The sequence below is a fragment of the Tenrec ecaudatus genome, chromosome 3 (genome assembly GCF_050624435.1).
Source record: "Tenrec ecaudatus isolate mTenEca1 chromosome 3, mTenEca1.hap1, whole genome shotgun sequence".
Lineage (NCBI taxonomy): Eukaryota > Metazoa > Chordata > Mammalia > Afrosoricida > Tenrecidae > Tenrec > Tenrec ecaudatus.
In genome coordinates this window covers 142769595-142794843 of record NC_134532.1, presented here as the reverse complement: position 1 = coordinate 142794843, position 25249 = coordinate 142769595, and the positions used below count along the sequence as shown (strand labels likewise).

Genomic DNA, 25249 nt, shown 5'->3' with positions numbered 1-25249 from the left:
AACTAATTCATTAGCAGATAGCTAATGAGAAAGCCTTCTTGAGTTTGTCTTTAAACTCCATTTTAAATAGTTTACATATTAATTATAACTTCAGAATTAATTTGGGTTTTTTTTTAAGTAAAGAGCTTTGTCATTTAAATAATCAAGTTTGTAGTCAGGAAATGAATGCATACTTTGCCTTGTTTCTGTACCTCTGTACCTTGACATGTAGCTCCACAAACAAAAGCCAACAGGAAGACAGATGAGCAGTAGAAATACTACTTTTTAAAAGTGAATATGAACTCAAACTAAAGCATTTGGTTTAAACATCAATGTTATGTGACTGCTTAGCAAACATTTAGTTTTCATAGAAAACCATATGTAACTCCCAAAAAAAAGTTATGCTGTCCCACACATTGACTTTTATAAAGTTCTCAAGCTTAGGAAAATCAATTCCTTAAGGTTGAAGTTGTTGCTTTTTGTTTTTGTTTTTTTCCACTAGCAAGTACAAAGTATCCCTTGAGTCATTTTATTACCCCTTAAGATATTTCCTTTGTTTACTGAATAAAAATTTTTTAAGTCTGAGGTTTAGGTAGGAATTCAGATGCATTATTTTTAGTTGTTTCTAAAACTCTCAAAATGTGGTGATTAAAATGTCAAGGGAGACGTCAGACAGTGTAAGATAGGACAAAATAATAATTTATAAATTAGCAAGTGTTCATGAGGGAGGGGGGAGCAGGAAGGGAGGGGGAAAAATGAGGAGCTGATGCCAGGGGCTTAGGTGGAGAGCAAATGTTTTGAGAATGATGAGGGCAACGAATGTACAAATGTGCTTTATACATTGATGTATGTATGAATTGTGATAAGAGTTGTATGAGCTCCCAATAAAAATATTTTTAAAAATATGTGTTTTCAAAGAAATACTGCTTTATTTATGATACTTTAAAACATCCAAATTATATAAAGTTATTACTTGATGAACAACAAACATGAAAATACTAAACAAGGAGATTTTTCATACTTTGTAAAAGTAATTCTTAAGTGGAAGATATAACCTTTACAATTTAATTCTCTTATCTCTGATTCTTTTTAAACTAAAAATTATAATACTTTTTCCACTAGCAAGCTTAGTTTAGCTTTTCAATGCAAAGATAGTACACCGTCTTCCTGCATGAAATTAAATTATTAAATTAGTCACCATTTATTTGGTAGCTCAATTCAATGACTTTATAGGAAGAATTTCATATGCAAAGAAATCAAATATATAAATATATGGATTCACCTGATAAGAGCTTTTTCTCCGAAGTATTCTCCTTTTTGTAATATTTTTATCAGTTGTGGCTGGTCGTGACCTTCTGTACTCTGTGTAACTTTTACCTAAGCAATATTCAACAAGTTTTTAAAAGGCAGGAGGGAGGCAGAAAAAGAAGAATAAGAAGTTGAACACATTTCCATTCAATGAGATCCTCCAATCTGTATAAACTTTAGTGAATAAGAACAAGGACAAGGCAATATCAGATGCCTGGCTTTATGTCTGTAGAAATGAGGGCAACCTAACTACTGTTGGTACAATTGTGGGACCCAACCTTTGGAACAAGGAAGACTCTACCCCAGTATCACCTCTCAAAGGAAAACTCGAGAAAGTCTAAAAGGAATAGCAAATTAATCAAGAATGAATGAATGAATAACAGTTCCTGGTGGGTAGGGTGGGTGGGGGCGGGGGATAAAAGGCAGCTGGATATTGAGGAGTTCAAGAAGAAAGAAAATGATTGAAACTGTGTTAGCAATTTTACAATACTGCTTGATGTGGCTGAACTATGAAATGTTATGATATCTGAACGAGCTCCCAATAAAATGATAAAAAGTTTAATAAGTAAATAAAATGCAATAAACATTTTTAAGAGAAAGCTGAGTACCAGGAGTCCTTATATCTGGTGGACAGAATGACTCACTTAAGTGAATATACTTCTTAAAACTGAACATAAAACATGAATATGAGAAGAGGGTCCACAATTCCCGTGAGCATCTCAAAGTGGTCCATGACCCTGCATGCAGAGGCAAACAAAACCTCCATCCCCCTGGGGATCTGCATGTATTCAGTTCAACATGAGAGCTGGCACGATTCCATGCTGATACAAAGGTATGGTCAGCATCGGTGCATGTCAGAAAAATAACATGTAAGTCATTTTTAACCCAAATTCTTCTAAATTTAGGGATCTGCAATGAGGAGAACTGTGAGCAGTGGCTACTCTAAAAATAAACTCTTCCATAGGGAAGAAAGAAAGAAAAAGTAAAAGTTGGAAATTCCACAGTTTATAGACAATGGTACTCTAGCATTTGCTCTTTCCTTCAATGTTTCACAAATGCCTTATCTTATCTTTGAAGAACATGGTCAAGGATCTACATAGAAACACAACTGACAACATGGTATCTACTCAAGTCAGGCATGAAGAAAAAGACCCATTGTATATATTGGATCAAATTTCCAAAGGCATTGAAGTCAATTTAAGTTTGTGCCTGAATTGAAGTTCTACACCATACTGGTTCTGTAGTTCAATGCCTGACTCCTGCTGTCTCCAGTTGCTGAATTCATTCCGTCAGGAGAACTACCCCATCCACTGCTGGTCCTACCTGCTGGATCCAAGCATGTTCTAGTCCTGAACATAGAAACATTTCATATACATTGAAACCAATTTCAAGAAAGTCAAACAAGTTGGCAAGATCACTAAGAATTTATCGTGTCAGCTAGAACCCATGCCCAGACTCAGGTGTCCCCAAACCCAGTGCTGAGTCCAATCCCTTGGCATCCCTCCCGCCTTCCTATGGAAGCTCCTTGACCAGTTCCGTGGAGAGAACTTCTCATGTTACAACAGGAAAACCAGGCAGCGATTGGGTGTGCTTATGGCAAATGGAAAACAATGTAAAAATTTTACTGTAAGTATATTTCAATTAATATTTACCTTTCCTTTGGCTAAAATGTAAAAGGTACTTCCTTCCTCCCCTTCTCTGATAATGCAATCTCCTTTGTCGTAGTATTCCTACAGGGATGGAGGAGAAAGACGTCAGAGCCAGCAGAGATGTCAATGAACAGGGACTTTTTGTGTCTTTAAATAGGTGTTCCACATCTGTTTCTTGTCTTTTATGCCTCTTCTAACTCTGTGCTTTTTAAAAAAAAAACATCACAGTCATAAACTGGCAAAAGTAAGGAGGCTTGTGCATTCTCATTTGCAATTCGGGTAATTCACTTGGGATACTGAATTCCAGGCTTGGAGATGCAGAGCGGCAGGGGAAACCAGAGCAAAACAAAGGTCTCTATCACACAAGTGGGGCTTTCTCCGAAATAATCTAAATACAAAATGTATGGTGACCTTTAACACATCTAGAAAATGTGTTGTAGTTTTTTGGGGACAGGTTGTTTGGTTCTTTGGGTCGCCGTCAAGTTAGCCCGGCTTCATGACAGCCCCATATGTTTCACAGTAGAACGGTTCCATAGGATTTTCAAGGGTAAGACTTTGGGAGAGCAGATCACCATGCCTATGTTTCAGAGACCTCTGGGTGGGTTGGAACCACCAACTCTTCAGTTAGTCATGGAGTACTTGCTTATTTACACTACCTAAGGACTCTTGAAAAACGTGCCCAGAGTTTAGAAAAAGAAGAAAAAAATGTCTAATAAGTAGAAAGTGTAATTTCCTGTGGACCTTAGTAACATATTAGCTCAATTTATAATTCCTTGAAGAGAACCTGGTTTTAGTTTCCGAAGATTTGTCATGATAAAAAGAGTGGCATTTGAATATTTTACATGTAAATTATGTTCTTTAAAGTATGTTTATCATCATAAAATCTCCAATTATCACTAATTTCTTTTTTATCCATTATCATGATCCTCTCTCTTATGTTCATGTGATTAGAGAATCCTTGGGCAGAGAAGAGTCATCTGTCTACCTGTCAGACTCAAAGAGCAATTTAGTGTTTTAGAAAACAAAAGATGGATTATACTGTCCACTTATGCTTTACTTTAATTTGATCTTGTCTCAAAGTCATAGAGCTAAAATGAATCTCTTAATTATTTATAAAACAGAGATGCTCTTGTTTAAATTTTTTAAAGACAAAATTAACAACATTATAGCAGCCCCTCTTGTTTTTCACTGAGACTTTGAAAGTCAATTCCAAAGTAGCCCACTTTTCTGTAGATTTTTTTTTTTGTCATTTCCACTTGAAACCTTATGTACATTTGTTTGGGTGGGTTTTTTTGGAGGGGCTCTAGGTTTAAATGCCAGTCCACTCCTTTCTACTTGTGCATCACAATTATGGATTTCCTTTCCCCAAATCCATCAAATTCAAGTCAGAAAGTTGCCATCAGAACTTGAGAGAGGGTGCAGATTCGTTCTCTACTACTGCCAGAACAAAATCTGTGGCCGAAAACAGCACCTGACTGTTCTGTCATGGCTTCTGTGGGTCAAAAGCCCAGGCTCCGTGTGGCTCAGCAGGGCATTTCCGCTTAGGTATTCTCGAGGCTGAAATCCAGCACCTCCAGGATCGCGCTCCTTTCCCCAGCCTGTGGGGAAGGATTCACTCTGTCAAGCTCCTTCAGCTTGATGGCTGACTGCAGTCCCACAGAGCTGTAGCTACAACCTTTGTTTGCAGACGAACTGCCAGCAAGGGGTCATCCTTAGCTCCTAAAAGCTTTTCTCAGGCCCTTGTCCATAACTGTAGATCTCAGCGCTACCAACAGTGAATTGCAATATCCTGATGTTCTGAGTCTCTCTGATTTCCACTTTCTACCACATCTCCCTCACTGGAGGCAGAAAAATCCCTCTGTCTGCTGAAGGATTCATAATAGCACCCAGATCACCCACATAACTCAGGATAAGGTCTGTATGCTAAGTCCTCAACCTTAGTGGCTACCGCAGTGGGCTCAAAATGAACACTCCTGAGTGTCGCACAGGACCATTTAGTGTTTCCTGCTGTTGTACACGGGCAGCCACGAGTCAGAGCAGATTCTACGGCACCTAACAACTTTGGTGAAGGAGTCTTGGTGGCACAGAGGTTAAGGCACCTGGCAGCTGAGGAGAAGGCCAGCAGGGAGAACCCACCAAGTGGTTGGTAGCAGAAAGATGTAGCAATCTGCTTCGCATCCTTGGAAACCCCCCGGGAAGTTCTGCTCTGTCTTACAAGCAGCAGCCCAACAGGGCCACCGTAATGGCGTGGTGTGCCGGTGAGATCTTGAAAGGGCACAACTTGAGTTTCTGGGTGCCTCTGTGAAGTCAAGGGGGGCTTTCCTTCCTATCAGTAAGAAACAAACTTCTGTTTTATTTCTATGTAAAGCAGGCTGCTGTTAAGTCTTCTCCACCAGGCATTCACCTCATTGGTTGCAGGGTAAAACTGCCGTCCCAAGAGGTTTTTTTTAGCTCTGACTTTCTGCAGCAAATATCCAGGGTTCCCTCTCAGGCGCCGATGGGCAAGTCTGAACCACCAACTTTTCCATGAGTAACCGCGCGCTTGAACATTTATGCCAACCAGGGACTCCCGCTGTTGGTATATAAAAGGTTGACTATATAGTTCAAATGACTCTGCCTTTTGATGGCTGAGTCAGAAAGCAAGATCTCATAGTCCAAGTGTCATTATGTAATTCATGCTTAATTCTCTTTAGCAAAATGACTAGTGTCAAGTAGATTTTCCTAATTAAGGCAATCTGCTCTTTGGTCCCTCATGTTTCCTTCTCCATCTCAACCCTCAAAGGGAGAAAGAGAGAAATGGAGACTTTTTGAAGTGTTAGTGAGTTGACCTTTAGTTATTATAAAGCCTGTGATGTGGGCTGGGGCATGGCTTTCATTCCTGTCAGGCAGATACGTTGCAGGAGGGCAAGCCTGGAAAGACTGCAGGGACAGCGCTTTGGGGTATTTTAAGGAACAAGTTTCCTAGCGGTGTTTTCTCAGAGAGGAATCTTTGTCTCCCAAAACCATGGAAGGAAGATACATAACACCTCCCCGTGTGCTGACAGTAACTTTATAGATCAGAAAAGGCTGTGGAAATAGGTCAGACCGAAAATACATACTGGTAAGTACCAACTGTGGTGATGGACTAGCCAGTATTGGTCAAGTGGACAGGACGGTCCATCTGGCCAAGATATTTCCACAACCAAAAAGAGAAATACAAATAATGTGGTTTATTGTCCGTGTGGGCACATTGGAAAGGGGCCACTTGGAGGACAGTGGAGCCATAGACTCCATCCAGTAGAGCAATCGTTTCCAAGAAATTTGATTCTAACCTCAAATAAGAAGTGCATTTTGTATATGAACACACAATGTACATTCACTCACACACACACGAACGTGCACATATCCATTTATATAAAAGGGGAAATATTTTTAAACTGTATGTATACTTAACACTCTGGTGTTTTTAAATTCAAATGTTTTCTTCAGCGTTGGACATACAGTGAGTTGAGACAGACAGTCTGGAGATATTTCTTAAAGATGCCTAGAAGCCTTAAGGGCAGTGACTTAGTATAGGGCTAGAATGAAAAAGAAGTCCATTCCAGAGCAGGCTTGAAAAGCAGGCGTCACAGGAAAACTACCCAACTGCAACAGCAAAAGATGGGACTGTCTTTTGCTGTAAAGAGAATGTGTTTTTCTATGATAAATGGATACAGTGCGAACTATGAGAGCCTAGGTGACTGAGGAAAGAATATATAAGGTCAGGAGAAAGGTGTGCAAGATAAGGAGAAAGACACAAGGCTAAGGTCTCCCTATAATTACTAGTGTGTGGATAGAAGACTTCATAAGAAACCTTGATGACATACCGGCGTAAAATACCACACCATGCACACACACATATGCAGCCACTTCCATGTAGTAGGAGACTATGTACCTGGGTTCACTGCTTATAGAAAAATGTTTATAGTTACTTTATTTTGTGCTGGTTGTTTTCCTTCAAAGAGCAGTTTAAATATGATAGATGCTTTTTTTCTTAACGATAAATGCTTTTTAAGGAGACATTTAAAAGCAACATACCTGGGTCAGGTGGATCCTAACAACCATTCAGACATAATTTAGTGTTAGCTGTGATTGTTATTTCCAAGAAGCCAGATCTTTAAAAATGGAGCTCAGTAGAAATTACTGCGGCATGAGTGACTTGGTTGTATGCGGTTGCTGAAAGCGCACATGGTAACACGGCTCAGCATAGCCCCCCTCTCCTTATGTTGCAAATGAGGAGACACCAATGCCCTCAACAATCATAGGAAAGCAGTTAGTGATCGAGGCAGGACCAGGACCCCAAATTCTCAGCGCTGGATTCTCCACTAGCAAACTTTCCACAACACTTGGCTCCCTCACTGGACTGGTCCATAAACTGGACCAGAAAAATTCACAGCTCTCTGAACTTCCTGGCGCGGGCTATAACTGTTAAAGTTAAAACCAAACAGAACCCCTCAATCTATGGGTTCTCTTCGTAGTTGTACAGAGGTGAGCGGACTTTAGCCATGGTGGGGCAGTGCTTTAAAGCTTGGCTGCTGAAAAAGGACGATAAGGCCATGTGTTTCTGTAAAGATTTACCACCTTGACAAATCTGCAGGCCAGTTCTGCTCTGTCCTCGGGAGTCCCTTTCAGTGGAAATCTACTCCAAGGCAAAGGGTTTAATATGGCGTTTTGCTGTGTCAGACTTTAATGAACATAAGAAACCCTTCGTTTCAGTGTTGAAAAGGAGATGTCTGAGCCCCTCAGCCGGGTTGGGTTTCTGATTCAGTTAGTTGGGGGTGGTAACCGGGAGTCTGACTGTTAATGAACACCACAGGCAATCTGAATAAGGAAAGGAAATCCCTCACTCCTCCCCCACCCCCATCACACCAGGGTTCAGTGAAAGATGGCTTGTCAGCGTCCCAGAGCAGGAGGCCACTGGGTCAAATACCAGAGCTCTGTGACAGAGATCAGTGACTTCCAATCCATCACAGTGCTTGTAGTTCAGGAAGGCCTCCCGGATGAATCACCGTGAGTGGGAGCAGGCCCTCCTTCCACCCGTCGTTTTGCACAGCATGACGGCCAGGTGCGTCAGTCATCTGACCATGTCCATGGCCGGGAGCAGATGTCCCCTGCGGGCCAAGTGGCGGCATGCCTTGTCGTTTGCATCAGCTCATTCTTAATGTGCACCGGTGAGTGTGCGGGTAGGAGTCCTACGCTGCTCATTCTTCCAGGAGGACACAAGGAGAGGCTTCAAGGCCATGTCTGCATCCAGAGCAGCCTGTGGGGGGTCGTGTGAGCGCAAGTAGGAAATGCTGCTGGAACACCCTGCAACCCGCCTCTGTGGTTTCAGAGTTGTAAGGGTCTTGTCGTGAACTCAGTGCATCACCTGCTTGGACAATGGGAATTTCTGATTCCCCACCGCCCCCCAAACGGCCGCCCTCCCACAAGCATAGATGCACACACAGACACAAAACAAATAAGCACAAAATCAACCCCAAAACAGCATGATGGATTCAACCTAATTGTGGTTGTTTTTTTCCTGCAGAAATTATGCAGTCGATTTGTGGGACCGCCAGTCCCAGGACGCAGTGTGAGCCCCCTGAGCGCGCTGATGATTGGCTGCTGTCAGGACTGTGTTGACAGGCCATGACTTCGAGCTCTGCTGGTGAGTTATGTGCTCCGCTCGGAGCTAAATGGACCCCATCCCTCGCTTGTTAATCACTTGCCCACTTGTGAATTCTCACACGTCACAGAGACGCCCACCTGTTTGCCAGGCAGGACTAAGAGGTGTCCCTGAGCCAATGGGGAGCTCCAAGTAAGCTCTTCTCGGGGATTTTAAAAGAGGAGTCTCTCAAACTCAAATGGAGTGCTTAATGAATATTGGATTTTGAGCCCCTTTCTATGTATTCTACAGCTATTGTCTGTGGCTGCGATAAACATGTCCAATTCATCATTCGTTTTTAATGATACTACATTTTAATATCTGCTGTCAGCATGGAATTCCCCTCGGGTGCATCTACTCTATTAGTATTATATTAAAAACAGATTTCCTCGGTTAACACAAAAAATATAGAGCCTCTCTGGTTTACGACACAAAAACTCTCCGAAATTAGGATGAATTATTAATTTGTAACATCTGTGATTGGGTTATGTTACATCGGGGCAAATCCCAAGAGACGCAGGGCAAGCAGCCCTCCTGAAATGACTTCATATGTGAACCCCCTGCGGCCCCAAGGCCAGGCACTATGTCATCATGGCCTGTCCTTGGTAAACTGATGGATGAGCTCCACGAATGGTAAATAGAAACATTACCAGTGTCGCTTCCACTTAAGGATCAAGTGGCCTGTGCTGCCTTCCCACCAGATTTACGTCGTATAGTGTCATTTACATCGTACAGTGTGATGGACAGAGACGTGGCGCTGTCGACAATCAGGCTTGCCAGGGTTTTTCGTGTTGTTTTGTTTTCCTCCCCCGAGAACAGCTTTATGAAAAGCTTCTTCGCGTCTAGACGTGTGTTCTTGACTACTGTTTCTTACCTCCCTTCAGCTCTGTTGGAGCCTTTTGGGGTTCAGTAAAATCCACACACACACAAGCAAGGGGAGGGAGAGGTTATTTGCTTTGAATTTTACCCTCGGCAACTGAAGAGGTTTTCAGATAAAGCGTATCATTAGAGTCTAAGGTGCTCCTCATAAGACGTTATTCACAAAAGCCTCGACTGGTCTTGGACTCGAACCAACTCCCCGGATGGCGCCTCAGGCAGGTTTTTGAGTGGATTCCAATATGCTGTCCTCCTTCGATGTTAAAATAGGTAATGTGCGTGCTTGTAAAGTGCAGCTTGAATTTCTTGCATTTCATTCTCGTGACCGAAAATGTCCAAGTAGAAATGCGTCACAGCCCGATTCAAAGGTCTGTCACCGAGAGCACTAATCTACCTTTTCTCCAGTTCCCTAGTTCAACACCGTAAGGACTTCCTACTATGCAAACTCTGTAAGGGCTCATGATGTTACTCTAGAAAATCAAATGCCTCGTGAGTACAGCAGATTAGCATCATAAAATGTACAAAAATATTAAAATATGTAAATCAAATTTTACTTTACACATGTAACTCCAGTTTCTTTTTATACATTCCAAAGAGTCTCTAAAACGATCCCAGTCCCTTCATTCAGTGTGATTTAGTCTAGTGTTCTCACAGTGTTAAGTAGGATTTTGGTCTCCGTGGATTAGTGAAGTACCATGTTTCTATATACTTCTGCAATGCTAATTACCCGACTAGATTACAGTTCGGTCTACTTTTTCTTTAACATTTCTTACCACTTCTAGGCAGTCGATGATCTTGGTTAATTTATCCTCAGGTAAATTCTTCAGCAAGGACACGCTTCAAAATGAAACAGAAATTTTCTTTGTAATTATCTCCTCAAATTGAATTATAAATACCACACACACGTGTGTGTCATTTTTAAATATGTACATGCTAAAACTACAATGTACATGTGACACTTTGTTCTAAAACAAGCCTCCAAATACAATATATGTAAAGTAGTGAATTTCAAATAAATGGGAAATTATTATGAAAAAATATACATATGAATATATATGTAACCAAACCAAATCAGTTGTTGTCAGGCCAGTTCTGACTCAGGTGTGGAGAAAGTAGCAATGAGCTCCCCAGGATTCTTTTCAGAGGGAGACGGCCGGACTTTCCTTCAAGGGCTCCAGAGGGTGGGTTAAAATCCAACGTTTCAGTTAGTAGTCAAGCCTAAGCCATTTGTGCCACCCACAAATACATACACATACATGTGTGTATATATGTATGTGCACACGTGTGTATTCGTGTGTGTGTGTGTGTGTGTGGTCATTGCTGTTAGATGCCTTCAAGTCAGTTCTAGCTCCTAGTGGCCCTGTGCCCAACAGAAAGAAACGCTGGCTGGGCATGCCGTGCTCATGCTCACAGCCGTTATAGATGAGTTTACTGAAGCTGTGGCAATCCATTCCATTGAAGAGCGTCCTCTTGCAGTGAGCCTCGACTTCACTAGACATGATGTGTTTTCCAGGGACTGGTCTCCCCTGATAACATGCCCAAAGCACGTGAAACTCCCCTTTTGTACTTGCAAACAACATTCTGTCTGTCTTTTATCTAAGATGTTTTCATGTGTTCTCTGAATAGTCCACAGTACTTTCAATATCTTCACCAATGCCATAATTCAGATTTATTGATTTCTCTCAGGCCTTCCTTTTTCATTGCCAACATGCACGTGCGTATGAGCTGATGGAAAACACCGCAGTGTGGGTGCGGCACACCTTCATCCTCACGGTGGTACCTGGCTCTATAATGCTTGGACGAGGCCTTGTGCAGCAGATTGGCAATGTGCTGTCTGATTGATTACAGATCCAAGTGTGCATACATGTATGTCTACCTCCTATATAAGGCTACAGGGTGGCACAGGGTGCATTAGGCTGCTAACCCAAAGGCTGGCAATTTGAAGCTGCCCACTGCTCCACAAGAGAAAGATGGCATAGGCTGTGTCTGCTGAGCTTGGCAACCTTAGAAGCCTGATGAAGTCATTCTTTACCAGCCTATAGGATTTCCATGAATTGGAGCTGACGGAATGACAATGAGTTAGTTAAATCAGCTATCTAACCTAAACCCATTGTGAGATTGAGATACACACCTACCTCAGACATCTAGTACAGCCAAATAAAATCAGCAGAATCCCAGAAAGGGGAAATAGAAAGTTTCATTTATTGGGGGAAATGTACATAGACACAGTTTGTTTGTTTTCAAAGTAAATCGCACTGAAAACCGTGTCAGTCTCTACATCTGACTATCTTATTTTGCCGGCACAGATGAGGAAGTTCTGCTCCCAGTGGAGGAGCAGATTTTCAGCTGAGTCCTTCGAATTAGGTAGTGACTGGCTCGAGGGTAGCCTAGAAATTGTCACTGACATAATCTTGGATTATTCATATTGTACTGGCTCTTACCATAGAGAACTGGCATTTTCAATTAATGAGATTTCATTTGTTTCAGAAAGTTAAAATACACAAGTTGTTGGTATAAAGAACATTTCACAAAATGAGCATGTCCCAAAGTTCTGTTTGATAGATTACATGGCTGTCCAAATGTGGAAAAGGATCCCTTAGGTAAAGTCCTTGAGAAAATGTAAGTAAGTAATTCTAATATGACACTACTCCAAAAAAAAAATGAGCAAGCAATCTAAGTGGCATTGAGTCCATTCGGAATCACAGCGGGCCATGGTGGTCTAGTCCTTATACCTTTAGTGGCTAACTGCAATGTCAGCTGTTCAAAAACGCCTGTCCACTTCACAGTAGAAAGACAGGGCTTTCTACTCACGTAAACAGTTACCGTCTCAGAACACCCCAGGGGCAGTTCTACCCTGTCATAAAGGGTAAGTACGAGCTGGAATATGACTTGGAGCCTATTACTGTAAGTGCCCTTTTGCTACCCAAGTCCAAATTATAGGATGTCTCTCAAAGCCAACTGAACAACACAGGTGGACATTGTAGTATTTTCACACACGTTCTATACTATCTGACCATCGATAGAGGCACACACACACAAAATATCGCAGGTGATATAAATAGGGCAATAATGAATTAAATGTAAGTTTTATATAGTATATGACCTTTATTGAAAGGGAATATTTCTATTCCTTTTTCTTATCCGTGTGGAAAATTCTTGAGCTATAGTAAAATTTTGATTAAACATTCATAACGTTTTAAGAGCCAGTCAACATATTCTACAGGTGTGCATTTCTAAGCCAACCCATCCTGTTGAATCGTCTCTGACTCCTGGCAAGCGCATACCTGCAGCATGGAACTGCTCCAGAGGGTTTTATCCAGGCTGGAACCCTCTCAGAAACAGTGGGTCTTCTGAGTTGGGTCTGAACTGCTAACTCTTGGGTTAATATTTGAGCGCTTCCATACAAACTCCATTCTAACTACACCGTGGCCACCCCATCTTCGCTGTTTGCCCCCCGGGTGTCAGTCTTACCTTCTGAGGAAGTTTCTGTACTGCTCGTCTCTGGCTTGAGCTGTCCTTCTCATTATGTTCTGAAATACCTCTCGATCGAGTGCCCACGTTTTAACGTTGGTGATGGCTTCACAGAGAGAAAAACAATAGAAAAATAGTATCTGTCACAATTCTTTAAAACATTCCAAAAAACACAACTGTTCATTAATAAATAAGTTCATCATACATACTTATAATATGATTGTTTCTTAGAAAATGTATCATTTAGGCCCTGAATCAAGACCAATGGTTTGCAGTAGCTTTTGCTTTCAAACAGGAGTCAAGAACCATGTCTTCTTCCTATGGTCTGTTGGCTATTCCGTACCCCAGAAGGGAGGGGCCAGTTCACTTGGAAGAAACATAGTCTACAGAATAAATGCCTTTTTGTTTGTTAAAAAAAAAAAGAAAATGTATCATATGTGCAAATGAAAGAAAACAGCGATAAAAGTGGTTATAAGTGATTTTGTAAAAATCCGTTGACGTTGGATGCGTCATAACTAGGGGGTGGGTAGCCAACAACTCCCTTTCTAATTTTGTTTTGCTGAGGATGACATTAAAATTAGTGTGCAATTCCTAGTGATGCACTAAGTCGTCAGGCTATATTTGAGATTTATGCTCTGATACAAGGGAAATCTGCCAGTTGCCTAATAACCAATGCAAGGAGTCACGAGATGGTAACTGTAGGTCGGTATCTGCGTACATGTCTATGTTCTTTGTATGATGCTTGTACTAAAGAAACCTTTATGAGATTTCTGTAATTCCTGTGAGGTGAAATGTCCACAACTCAATTTTTAAATACTATAGAAAATTTTAAACCCAGAAATGGAAGTAACGTAGCCACTCAAAAGAGATCTAGATAAAGCTATAGTTGCATAAAAAAGATTTTAAAAAAGGAATAATGGGGCTCAATAAAACAGATAAAACATAAAATTTTGGTTTTCCAAATTTTAGAGAGCATAATTATCTTGATTAAAATAAAACATATAGATGGCCTTTTGCCCACAGATTTTGATTCAGCCTTTACAAAAAGAGCATTATAATCTGAATTTTATGAAGTACCTCAACTGTACTAATGCTGATCATTATAACTCAGTTTCAAACACTGAGAAACCCATACCATTTCTACATGCCCCAAACACTGAGAAACTACATGTCCATAATCCATTAAAAAAAATCACCTTAAGAGCAATATTCCTGTGGCCATCTCTAACAATAAAGCCAAGGAGGAAAAATAAAATTAATCGTAAAAGTTATTCATAAAAGCTTCACAAATTGAATTGAGTCAGGTTGACATCCTGCATTTTCTTCAGTTAATTGTCCTGGCATTGTCAGAGCCTTGGGGAGAACGGAAAACACGCATCCTGGAGGAGCCGTGGCCGAGGGACACGCAGTGACGAGTCAAAGGGAAAGGAAAGCACAGGCTTGCAATGGCATGATCCTGTTTCAAGCCCCGTTCATATTGTCAAAGGAAGAGGAGCCTTGGGAACAGGTTCCTTGGGCATCGCTTCAACATAAACTAAGCATGCATAGGCATCGCGTGTCTGTTGATAAGCGAATAAGAGGAGACAAAGAGACTCTAAGTAAGGAGGCAGTACCGGTTAACCTAGATTAATTTCCTCTCTGCGAAATCATCTAGGGCTACATCATTTCCTCCCCTGTTACCTTTCACAGAGGCAGTCCTTGTGCAGTTGTATAAAATGGCGAGTTCCCCAAACGTGGTCCACATGGGGATGGAGGACAGCAACTTCTCCCCTTGGGACACCTCTATGCAGCCCTCTATCAAGTAGAATTCAAAACAGAAATAGGCAAAATGTGTCTTGCACTCACAAATTCATAAAAATCATAGAAAAAAATAATCACAAAGCACACAGGTAAGATAGCTCATGCTCCTCATTACAATATCAAAAGCCAAAGTCACTGCGATCTGGTCAATTCTGACTGATAGTGACCCTATAGAACAGAGTAGAACTGCCCCAGTGGGTTTCCGAGACTGTATGTAACTCTTTGCAAAAATAGAAAGCCTTGTCTTCTCCCACAGAGCAGCTAGTGGTTTCAAACTGCTGACCCTGTGGTTAGCAGCCCAACAGGTAACCACTATGCCACCAAGACAGAGTGGTTCAAAGTGCAAGCTTCTCGATCGGTCAAACTACTTACCCATTCCTACGCATGTCACCTTGGGGAAATGACCAACTGGGCCTGTGCTTCCTCATTGACAATGGGGACAACAGCATGTTAAGTTTTGAGAAGTGCATCACTTAATCTACATAAAGAGCCTAGGACAAGGACTAGTATGTTTTAATTGTTGTGTCATATACACTCAATTCTGAAGGACCACAACCCAAGAGGACACAGCAGAACTGTCCCACGGAATTTCCTCGGCTGTAATTGCACTCTGCTCACATTAACATGCAGAGCCTTGATATGACATTCACGTATCACACAAGAAAACTACTTACAAAAGGAAGAAAGGAAAGGAAACCAAGCTGGAACTACGGTTCTCATGGGTGAAGGGGGAGGATGCGCTGAGGAGGCATTGCGTTTATGTTAATGTGGTGGAATAATTGGGGAAAGGATATTTATAATGGTTATATAACACGAAGAGTGTAATTAATGGCATTGAGTTATATGTGTAGAAGTTGTTGAATTGTAGAATGTTATGTTGTGTACATTTTTTGCCACAATTAAAAAATAATTACATGAATAACAATTACTACAAGGAAGAATAAAGCATTCCAAAGTTAATTGTGGTGATTATTACACAACTCTTCTTGATGTGCTTGAACGAGCGAAAGTGTATGATCCGTGAATGAAGTGCCAGCCAAACCGTTATGAAAACAGACTCACAGCTTTGGAAGCCCATTGGAGCCGTCCGTGCTGTCACTCTGAGCCGGAGTGAGCTCCAAAGCAGTGGGTTTGCTCTTCATGGGAGCAGACCCTCAAGTCTTTTCCACAGCAGCACATTTGACGGGCTCAAAACCGACCTTTCAGTCAGCAGTGGTAGGTGATATGTGGGAGCAACAACAGTGCTTCGTTGGAATTCTCACTTTCCATGTAGGAGACTTGAGTTCAATTCTAACGCAAGTACCAAAAGCACCACTCCCACTTCTCTGTGCTGGTAGGATGCTGGAGACGTCTAAGCCGAGCTTCAAGACTAAGGCCAGGAAGAAAGGCCTGGCAATCTAATTCCTACAATCAGCTAATGCAAACCCTATGGGTAAAAACCTATGGCATCGGGTTGCCACGAGTTATAGGCCAACATAGGGTGCAAATTTAATGGGACCTAACAACAACCCCAACCCACTACCACTGAGTTGATTCCAATTCATAATGACCCTATAGGATAGAGCAGAACTGCTCCATAGGATTTCCAAGGCTATGATTCTTTATAGAAGCAAACGGTCACATTTCCTCCTATAGAACAGATGGTGAGTTCCAAAGCTGATTTTTTTATATCAGCCAGCACTTAAGCACTGCGCCACACGGGTTCCTCTTAACAGCAACCACATTGTTAATAGGATCACTCTTCCCTGGGGCAGTGCATGCTGTTTTGTTTAAGTTCGCTCTGACCCATGAAAACTGGTGTGCACAGACGATTTCTCTGCGCAATCACTGGGTGGTTTGACAGCACAGCACGGCCATTGCCCTCGTCGGACAACTTACCGCCAGCTTGGCTGTCACACGGCTTGGCTTTGAAAAGCAGCAGCCCTGTTTGGGCCAAGCTGCGTAACCTGGGTCAAGCCATTACGATGACTTAATTTAGATACATTAATAAATGAAAACCACTAAGAGTGCTTCACACTCATCTTTAAGCACAGAGGGAGGAAACACACACTTCTTTTGCCTTGGCAAATCTGTTCCCTCCAACATTAGGAGGAATGAAAACAAAATCTTCGCTACTGACAATCCTCTGCCCCCAAGTTCTGAATTCCAGGACGTGGAGGGATAATGTGTCTACCCTTGAGGAAATAGGTCTTGGCCTTCTCCTAATACACCACTAAATAGCTTTGCCATTCCTGTCCATTCGCCAACTCAACAGTTTCATCTCAGGATTTTGCACCAGGAACTGTTCCAGGTACCAGAGATAGAGTGAACACAAAAGAAAATACATTGTTCTTATGTCATTTCTATTCTCGTGAGAACTAAACACGGTTTGGCTCCAAATCCTAAAAATTAGAAAAGCAATTGTATAATGTCTCATTGTAGCCAAAATCTATTCTATCAAAACCACATAGTGGTACTACTGAGTTTACATCCTGGCTTTTCTTTGTCTATTATCTAATTGGTTATGGCTCAAGTGGCTTGCCGAAAATTGAAGAATTGTATGAAACAGCAAAAGTTTAAGCTAAATAGACTTTCACAAATTGCTGTTCATGCTATGCTATAATTACATAAAGGAGAGATTTTTAATTACCAAATTAATTTATTCAATCAGATAATTAAACCAAGTAATTCAGTCCTTAAATAACACCCTAATGAATCCAAATCAGAAACTGTCTGATTCTCTTTTGGAGGTATGCTACACTCTGCTGCTACTGTATCGCCTACTGCTCAACCTATGGGCTTCTCAAGCCTTTCCTCAAAGTGACTGACCAGGAACAAGATGGGCTGATCCTCTCCTAGCAGGTTCCATAAATATCTATTGACTTGATGGCCAGCCTCTCTTGCCAGAATTCTCTAGTAACTATATTAGAAGTGAAATGCCCAGGAGATTAGTTGCAAGAGGGAAAAAAATCACTCTGGATAATCGGTCCTTAAAAATTTGAATTTTTAATTCTGGAAAATTTAGAGTATGGCTCATTTCTTAGGTAGAGTAAGTACTGAGAGCGACTCTTCAATTGAAAAGATACCTACCAAGATGTACATGGCAAAGAATGCATCAATTATTGCATGTGCTAAAAGGTCATGTTTCAAGAATCACTCTATATGCTTGCTATAAATAGAATGGTATAATTGGAATGTGTGGCCCACATAAGGCCCCAGGGACACAAGATTAATAAAAACATTGCTTAGATTATCAGGATCTGCAAAGTAAAACGGGAGCCTTGGTGGCTTAGTGGTTAAGCGTTTGGCTGCTGAACAAAACATCCAAGGTGTGAGCTCACCAGCTCACTCTACAGGAAAAACATGGCAGTCTGATTCCATAAAGATGCATAGCCTTGGTAACTTTATGGACTTTATTCTACTGTCATATAGTGTCACCGTGAGTCAGAATCAATTTAATAGCAACGGCAGTAGTGTAGAATAAAAGGCCACAGCACATTACAAGTCACTACTAAATTTGTGGGAAAGCTAATTTATCCTTTTCCCTAAAACTCAGACAGTTGGGGCAACTCAAAAATTCACAGGGCATGTTAATATCTTCAAACTCTGTTCAAAGACTTTCTTGCTTCTATATTTTTCTGTATATAGATATATAGCCAACATTCTAAATGTACTACCATCGAGTCAATGAAGACTCATAGCAACCTACCCTGGATTTCCAAGGCTGTACCTGTTTACAGGAGTAGAAAGCCCTATCATTGTCTTGCAGAGTTGCTGGTGGTTTTGAACTGCTGGCCATGTGGATCACAGCCCATATTGTACTGTGTGTACGTATTTATATATATATATAAATATATAATGCTCTGTGTACGTATTTATATATATAATGCTTATTATTTAAATATATTAAAATATTAGCCATTATAATACAAATTTGAGAACTAAATTTAAGCATGTATAAGTGATCATAAATGGAGGAAACCATCAAAAAAGTATAAAAAGAAAAGCCAATCATTCTAATCATACATCATTTCACTTGACTTTTCTATTGGTTAAATGTGCCTAAATTATCTAGTTAAAGCACTAGTATATAACCAAAATATTTTACAAACACACAAAATAAGTGTTTAGTTCAAACTACCTAAAAGAAGTCAACATAAATAACAGTATTTTAAATGAAAAGATCTTTTCTTTGTTGTTAAATGAGCAGAGTTGTAATTATAGTGTGGACATTGAGTCAGCCTGCCTAAATTTCTGTTCTATCTCCATGTATAACTTGTGGAGCTTTAGCTAAGTCACCTAACCTTTCTGTGACACAGTCTACATTAGCAACAAGGAGATAGTAACAAACTGTGACATACAGACCAAGTCAATGTTGACTCATAGACACCCACTCTGTGTCACAGTACAACTGTTATTCACAGGGTTTTCAGTGGTTACTTTTTTGAAAAGAAAATAAAAATTCCTGGAAGATCACCAGGCCTTCCTTCTGAGGCTCTTCTGTGTAGACTCAAACTGCCAACCTTTTGGTTAACAGCAGAGAGCTTACCCATGTGTGCCACTCACAGACATGTAGGAATAACTCACTATTAAGTATTATCCTCATGAGTTGAACATAACATTGCTATTTCGTGAACTCAGTCTGTTAAAATTTCTACAAATAGAGCAATCAGTGGTGTATTTTTATAAATACTTGGTGAAAATCCTAAAGCAATGGGGGAAATATTTGCAGTATAATCATTTTAAAAAATCTGTGGAACCCACCCGCCAGCACAAAGATATGGTTTCCAGGTTCCCCTTGCTTTATGATGTAACTTCCCTGCTGGTAGTTTCTCCCATACATGCATTCCACCATGTCTCTGATCTGCTGGGGGTCCAGTCGCTTCAGAAACTGATTCTTATTTAGGGCGTCTGTAATGAGCTTCTTCTCACTGGTAGAATGGATAAAGAAGAGGTTAGTTATAGTTAATGAACATCTTGATTCATTATTTAGATTAGCTTCATTCTGATACTTGATATTACTACCTAGATACTTATTGCTTTTCCAACAAGGGAAAAGATTTTTTCCCATACCACCACAAAACAACTTATCCTTTAATAATCACATCTTACATTTGAAACACTCAAAAATATGTATCTAATAATCGTTGTTGTTGTTAGATGCCATCGAATCAGTCCCTAACAACAAAACAACACTACCCAGTCCCGCACCAGCCTCACAATTGTTCCTATTGCTTAAGCCCATGGTCACAGCCACTGTGTCAATCCCTCTCTCGGAGATCATTGAGGGCCTTCCTCTTTTTTGCTGCCCCTCCCCTTCAGCAAGCATAATCATTAGTACACCAGTGTTCTTGTCCCCCTCATCTTCATCAGCACAAAAGTAGCATTCCACAAGATTTCCAGATGCACTACTGGAGGACACTGATATTTGGATGAAAAGCAACTCCACCTGAGAGGAAGCAGTTCTATGTCCGGGACTACAACACAGCATACGTTCATTGATGTACACATGAGCACACAATGGCTATGGTGCTAGGTATTTATTTACTCTTCAACAGTGTACAATAGATAACCATTATAGCTCTTTTATGGACATCCAAACAGATTATGGAGTAGGGCAATTTATCTGTCATAGGATTCTAAATCAGCGAGTCCAGAGTCCTGGTGCCTCTGTGGAGGTGAAGAATGCACCTTACTTGGAGTGCAGTAAGTCTGATCAGACAGAGAAATGATTGGAGCAGGTATGTCTTTCTAAGATTTCATTCTAGGTAACTGTAGGTTAGATATGACCAGTATTTCCATTATCAGAGTCTATGCATTCTCAAAATCCAAAGCCCACTTTGTCTATCCAGAACCCTAAATACTCTCATTTCTTTTGGAAAAGAAGCAACTCAAAATAAACACTCACCAATATTCACTACCAAAAAGTAAAATATTGTGTTTAATATGTTTATATGTGGGCAACATAGACTTATAAGCTGGAGGAAAAGATATCTTGTGGGTCAAGTCAGTCTTTGACAATATACTTACTTTTACTCATAAAATTAGCCTACTTTGCCATAGATTTTTCCATGCTTTCCATTAAAACGATCCCATTTCTTATTTTATTGTTTGAAAACTGGTCACCTTTTGCTATAAAAAGTTTTTCTAGGCCAAAGGAAATCTTCATGGAATCAGATACTTCCTTCAGGACCTCATTCAAGAGGTCGTCAGCCTACAGGACGGCAACAATGAATTTCTTTTTCTTTACTGCAACTCCATCATCCCGGAGTCATCAGAACTCTTGAGTACCTTAAGAATTCCCTGATGCTGGCATCCCATCTGTTCCCACATCTTGAGATTTCCCTCTGAAATTACCACTAAAGAGGAACATAGTCACAGTCATCATTAAAGCTGTCATTTCAAGATCTATCCTGAAGCACAATGCTGTTAGAGGCAAATACTATCCATACGCCTATAAGTCAACAACGCTAATTTGATTAATATTAAATTTACAGATCAAACACTCATACCAAAGATGAAGAAATAAAGATTTTTATCAACTTTCTATAATCCAAAATTGATCAAACATACAATCACAATTCATTGTTAATATCTGGTGATTCAAATATGAACATTTGAAACAAATAAGAATGATTGATACTTGGAAAATATAAAACTTATGATAGAAGTAACACTAGAAATCACATGATAGGTTTTTACAAGACCAGTGACCTATTCATAAAAAAACACCCTTTTCAATAACATAAATAGTGACTACACAGGTGGACTGACAGGCATCAAATCTTCTACATGTGTGAAAAGCAGTAATAAGAGGAACTCAGTCTCATCAGACGAGGTGGTCCGGACCCCAGCTGGGGCATTTTCACATTAAATAAAGATGACGGAGGGAAATTGATGCCTTTGAAGGATGATGCTGGTGAAGAATATTGTAAGCACCATGGGGTGTCACGTGCAGCCAGAATATTCTGTAGCAGCCAGGATGGTGAGACTTCATCTAACATATTTTGAACATGCCATCAGGAAAGACCAGTTCCTGAATATGCTTGTTCAATTGGAAAGGCTGCCAAAGAGAGTAAGTTCCGCAAGGAGATGGATTGACAGAGTAGCCGCAACAATGGACTCAAATATGAATTGTTTTCACAGGTTTTCTGCATATAATCTATATTACATACAATGTAATATGAACAATTATCTGACACATACATGTATTGCAGAAATCCTACTGTAGGATTCCAAGAGTAGGAAATGACCAGCAAAAATATCGACTAATGTAGGAAGCATGAAAAGGAAATGGGAATAATACGCAGAGTCATCGTTCCATAAAGGATATGACTGACATTCAACTATTTAGGAGGTAGATATTTATGGGGAACATCCAATTTGCATTGAAGACATTGGCAAAAATAAAAAAATTACCAGGCTCCATGAATAGACAGAATGCCAAATGAGATGTTTCACAAGACAGATGCAATGGTGGAAGTGCTCATTCATCTGTGCCAAGAAAATTGAAAGACAGCTACCTAGCCAACTGATTGGAAGAGATCCATATGTGTACCCATTGCAAAGAAAGGTGATCCAGCAAAACACAGAAATTATTGAACAATATAATTAATATAACACACAAGTAAAAATTTATTGAAGACTATTTTTCAATTGAAGCAATAAACCCACAGGAGTCTGCTAGAAATCCAAGCCAGTTTCAGAAGACGCCTTGAGACAAAGGAAACTGTTTCTGATGTCAGATGGATCTTGGCTGAGAGCCGAGAATGCCAGAATGATGTTTATTCGTGTTTTATTAACTATGCTAAGATGCTAAGTCATTCAACTGTGGGGATCAAGCAAATTATGTATACTATGGAGAAAATGGACGTTCCTGAAAACTTGATTGCAATCTTGTGGAACTTGAATGTAAGCAGAGCAAGAGGTAGACCGAACAGGAGGATACTGCTAGGTTTAAAATCAGGAAGGCTAGGTGTCACTGTTGTAGCTTGTCATTACATGTATTTGATGGGCATGCTGAACAAATACCGGAGAAGCCGTACTGTATAAAGAAGAGCGCAGTCTCGGGATCTGAGGGCGATTCCTTAGCAAGCCTGCTTACTGAAAGTGAAAAGAACTTCAGATGCACTTACTTATAAAGATGAAAGACTGATGGCTGTTATCCCAGCATAAAGACAACAAATCCTCCCCAATTGATCAATAAGTAATATTATCAACAACAACAAAAAAGATTGATATGGTCATTCGATATTGTGGATCATTTTACTTGGATCCACACTCATCAGCAGAAATCAAGATGAAATGACATTGTATTGCCGCAAAAGAACTCTTTAAAGTGTGAAAAGGCCAAGAGATCCCCCTGAAGGTTAAGGTGCACCTAACCTAAGCCATGGCATTTTCAATCAGCTCATTCACATATAAAAGCTGTACAATTAATGAGGAGGACCAAAGAAGACTCAGTACCTTTGAATTATGTGTTAGCAAAGAATATTAATTATATCATGAACTGCCAGATTCAGCACTGACTCGATGGCAGTGGGTTTGGTTTGGTTTGGTTTGGTTTCTTTGAAGGCACCCTTGGCAAACTAAGACAAGTGTATTACTTAGTGCATCTGCAGCCACCCACTGATCTCAGAGACATCTTTAAATGGAATGAACCAGAAACCTAGTAGTAAAACATTTTTTTCTTTTTGTTTAAACGTATCCTCCTATAATAGGAAGAGTTGGTACAAACTCTTAACACATTAGTTCCTAACAAAAGGGTACTTAGTTCAACATGACTCAAAAAATAAAAATCTATCAATCTACTTCTCAAAAAAATCAGCATGAAAATCCTGTAAACACATTTATCTGACAGATATTGGATCACGATGATTCAGAGTTGAGCTGAGAACCACATTGGTTGGGCTCTGCCTTTTGGGGGTGGTCGAAAGTTCTAGTAACCACTGAGAAAACCGGAGGGTGCCGCGTTCAAAGTCCCTTCCATTAGGTGGCATGCCTGTAAGAGGCGGATCTGTAATCCACATGGTGTTAGCATTTATAGCCCTAGCTTAACATTCCTGGAGGCAATAAATTCTAGCCCTCTAAGTTCCTTCAGGAAGTTTTAATGGACAAAGTCCACTGGCAGTTCTCATGACACTGGACCCCAATCTTCCTCCTTTGCTCCATACTTTAGAAGCCTTTGTCGCACTGTGTGCTTTTGCCCAGAGTCTGGCTCTTGGCAACTTTGCACAGAACTCAGTGCAAAGCAAGGGCCAACGGCCCCTGCCTCCTACTGGCTGATCAAGGATTTCTTGTGAGCCTAAGAATCTCAATATCATTATATAGTTTATTTACAATGAACAGAAAACATAGCCTACTTTTAAGAATACTGAATCTGGAGATTCAATGCGAGGGTTTGATTCCAAACTTAGCCACTTACTAATTGTGGAACCTTGAAGAGCTACTTACTATTTTGTACCTATGGTTCCCCACTGGTAAAATGACAATATGGACAGTCCCCAAATCATCGAGGGTTATGAGAATGAAATGAGTTAATACGGTGAGACTCAGACCTAGAGAAGACTGCCTTGTTTCTGGGTCTCTCGAAGGTCCCATCTTTGACAGAGTGTAGTCTTAGCACTTTTCTGTACTCATTTTACTGGGAAATATCTGAGCTTCCCTTCTTTGACAGGCTTTTTTAAAAAGTGCAGTCTCTGCCGTTCACAAATTCTATTGTAACACCAAGTACCGAGAAGCGTGCCTGTCACATAAATGTGCTGCAGAAGGTTAACATTTACGATGATGAAAGTAGAAAATGGCAAGTGACTTAGAAACCTTCAAGTTAAAGACCTCCAAATATACATAAAATCTGTCTTCATTTCACATAAGAATAGGGACAAAAATGGAGTCCCACAAATTCACTTTGGTGGTAAACTTCCTTGGTCTGCTGATGACCAATATAATAATAATAATAAATAATAATAAACCTCTGCCATCAAGTCCATTCAACTCATAGTGACCCTCTTTAGGGTTTCTGAGGCTGTAAGTCTTTAGAGGATCAGATAGTCTCACTTTTCTCCCTGAGAGTGGCTGGTTGGTTTGACCTGCTAACTTCGCAGTTAGTAGTCCAGTGCTTACCCAACAGTGGCCCCAGTGCAAAGTAGAGCAAAATAACCTATTACTATTTTATTGTTCTGCCCATTGTAATTTAAACTCTGGATTTTATATGATCTTCCTGGTCCTATGAAGCTCATAGGCTCTGCTCTAAGGGGAGCTAGCCCAGAATATTAACTTAAGCCCCCCAAAAGGAATGTTATTAGACATGTTTTCACATTTCCATGAACAAAATTCTCCTACAGAAATCCTCCCTACAAGTTCAATCCTCGTGGAAATAGGAGGTAGTTATTCTTTCAGGAGCACCCTCGTGGTACAGGGGTGAAGAACTCAGCTGTTAACCCAAGTATTGGCAGTTTCAATTCACCAGCTGCTCCCTGGGAGAAAGCTATGGCAGTCTGCTCGCTTAAAGATTACAGCATTGGAA

The 25249-nt window shown here is 40.5% G+C and overlaps 1 protein-coding gene and 1 non-coding gene across 3 annotated transcripts in view; one reads left to right on the top strand and one right to left on the bottom strand.

Annotated features, from left to right (window-relative positions):
- PRKG2 (protein kinase cGMP-dependent 2) overlaps positions 1-25249 on the bottom strand; it is a 98040-nt gene that overhangs the window by 52934 nt on the left and 19857 nt on the right. For both annotated transcript variants that reach the window (XM_075544911.1, XM_075544912.1), the window contains exons 2-7: positions 19489-19655; positions 14626-14739; positions 12946-13051; positions 10248-10311; positions 2940-3017; positions 1262-1356 (exon numbers count right to left, since the gene is read on the bottom strand). In XM_075544911.1, coding sequence (XP_075401026.1) covers positions 1262-1356; positions 2940-3017; positions 10248-10311; positions 12946-13051; positions 14626-14739; positions 19489-19655 — 624 coding nt within the window. The remainder of the gene's footprint in view (positions 1-1261; positions 1357-2939; positions 3018-10247; positions 10312-12945; positions 13052-14625; positions 14740-19488; positions 19656-25249) is intronic.
- Positions 13190-13327, top strand: LOC142444165 (small nucleolar RNA SNORA2/SNORA34 family). The gene has a single exon (XR_012783823.1). It is a non-coding gene; the product is annotated as a small nucleolar RNA SNORA2/SNORA34 family (small nucleolar RNA).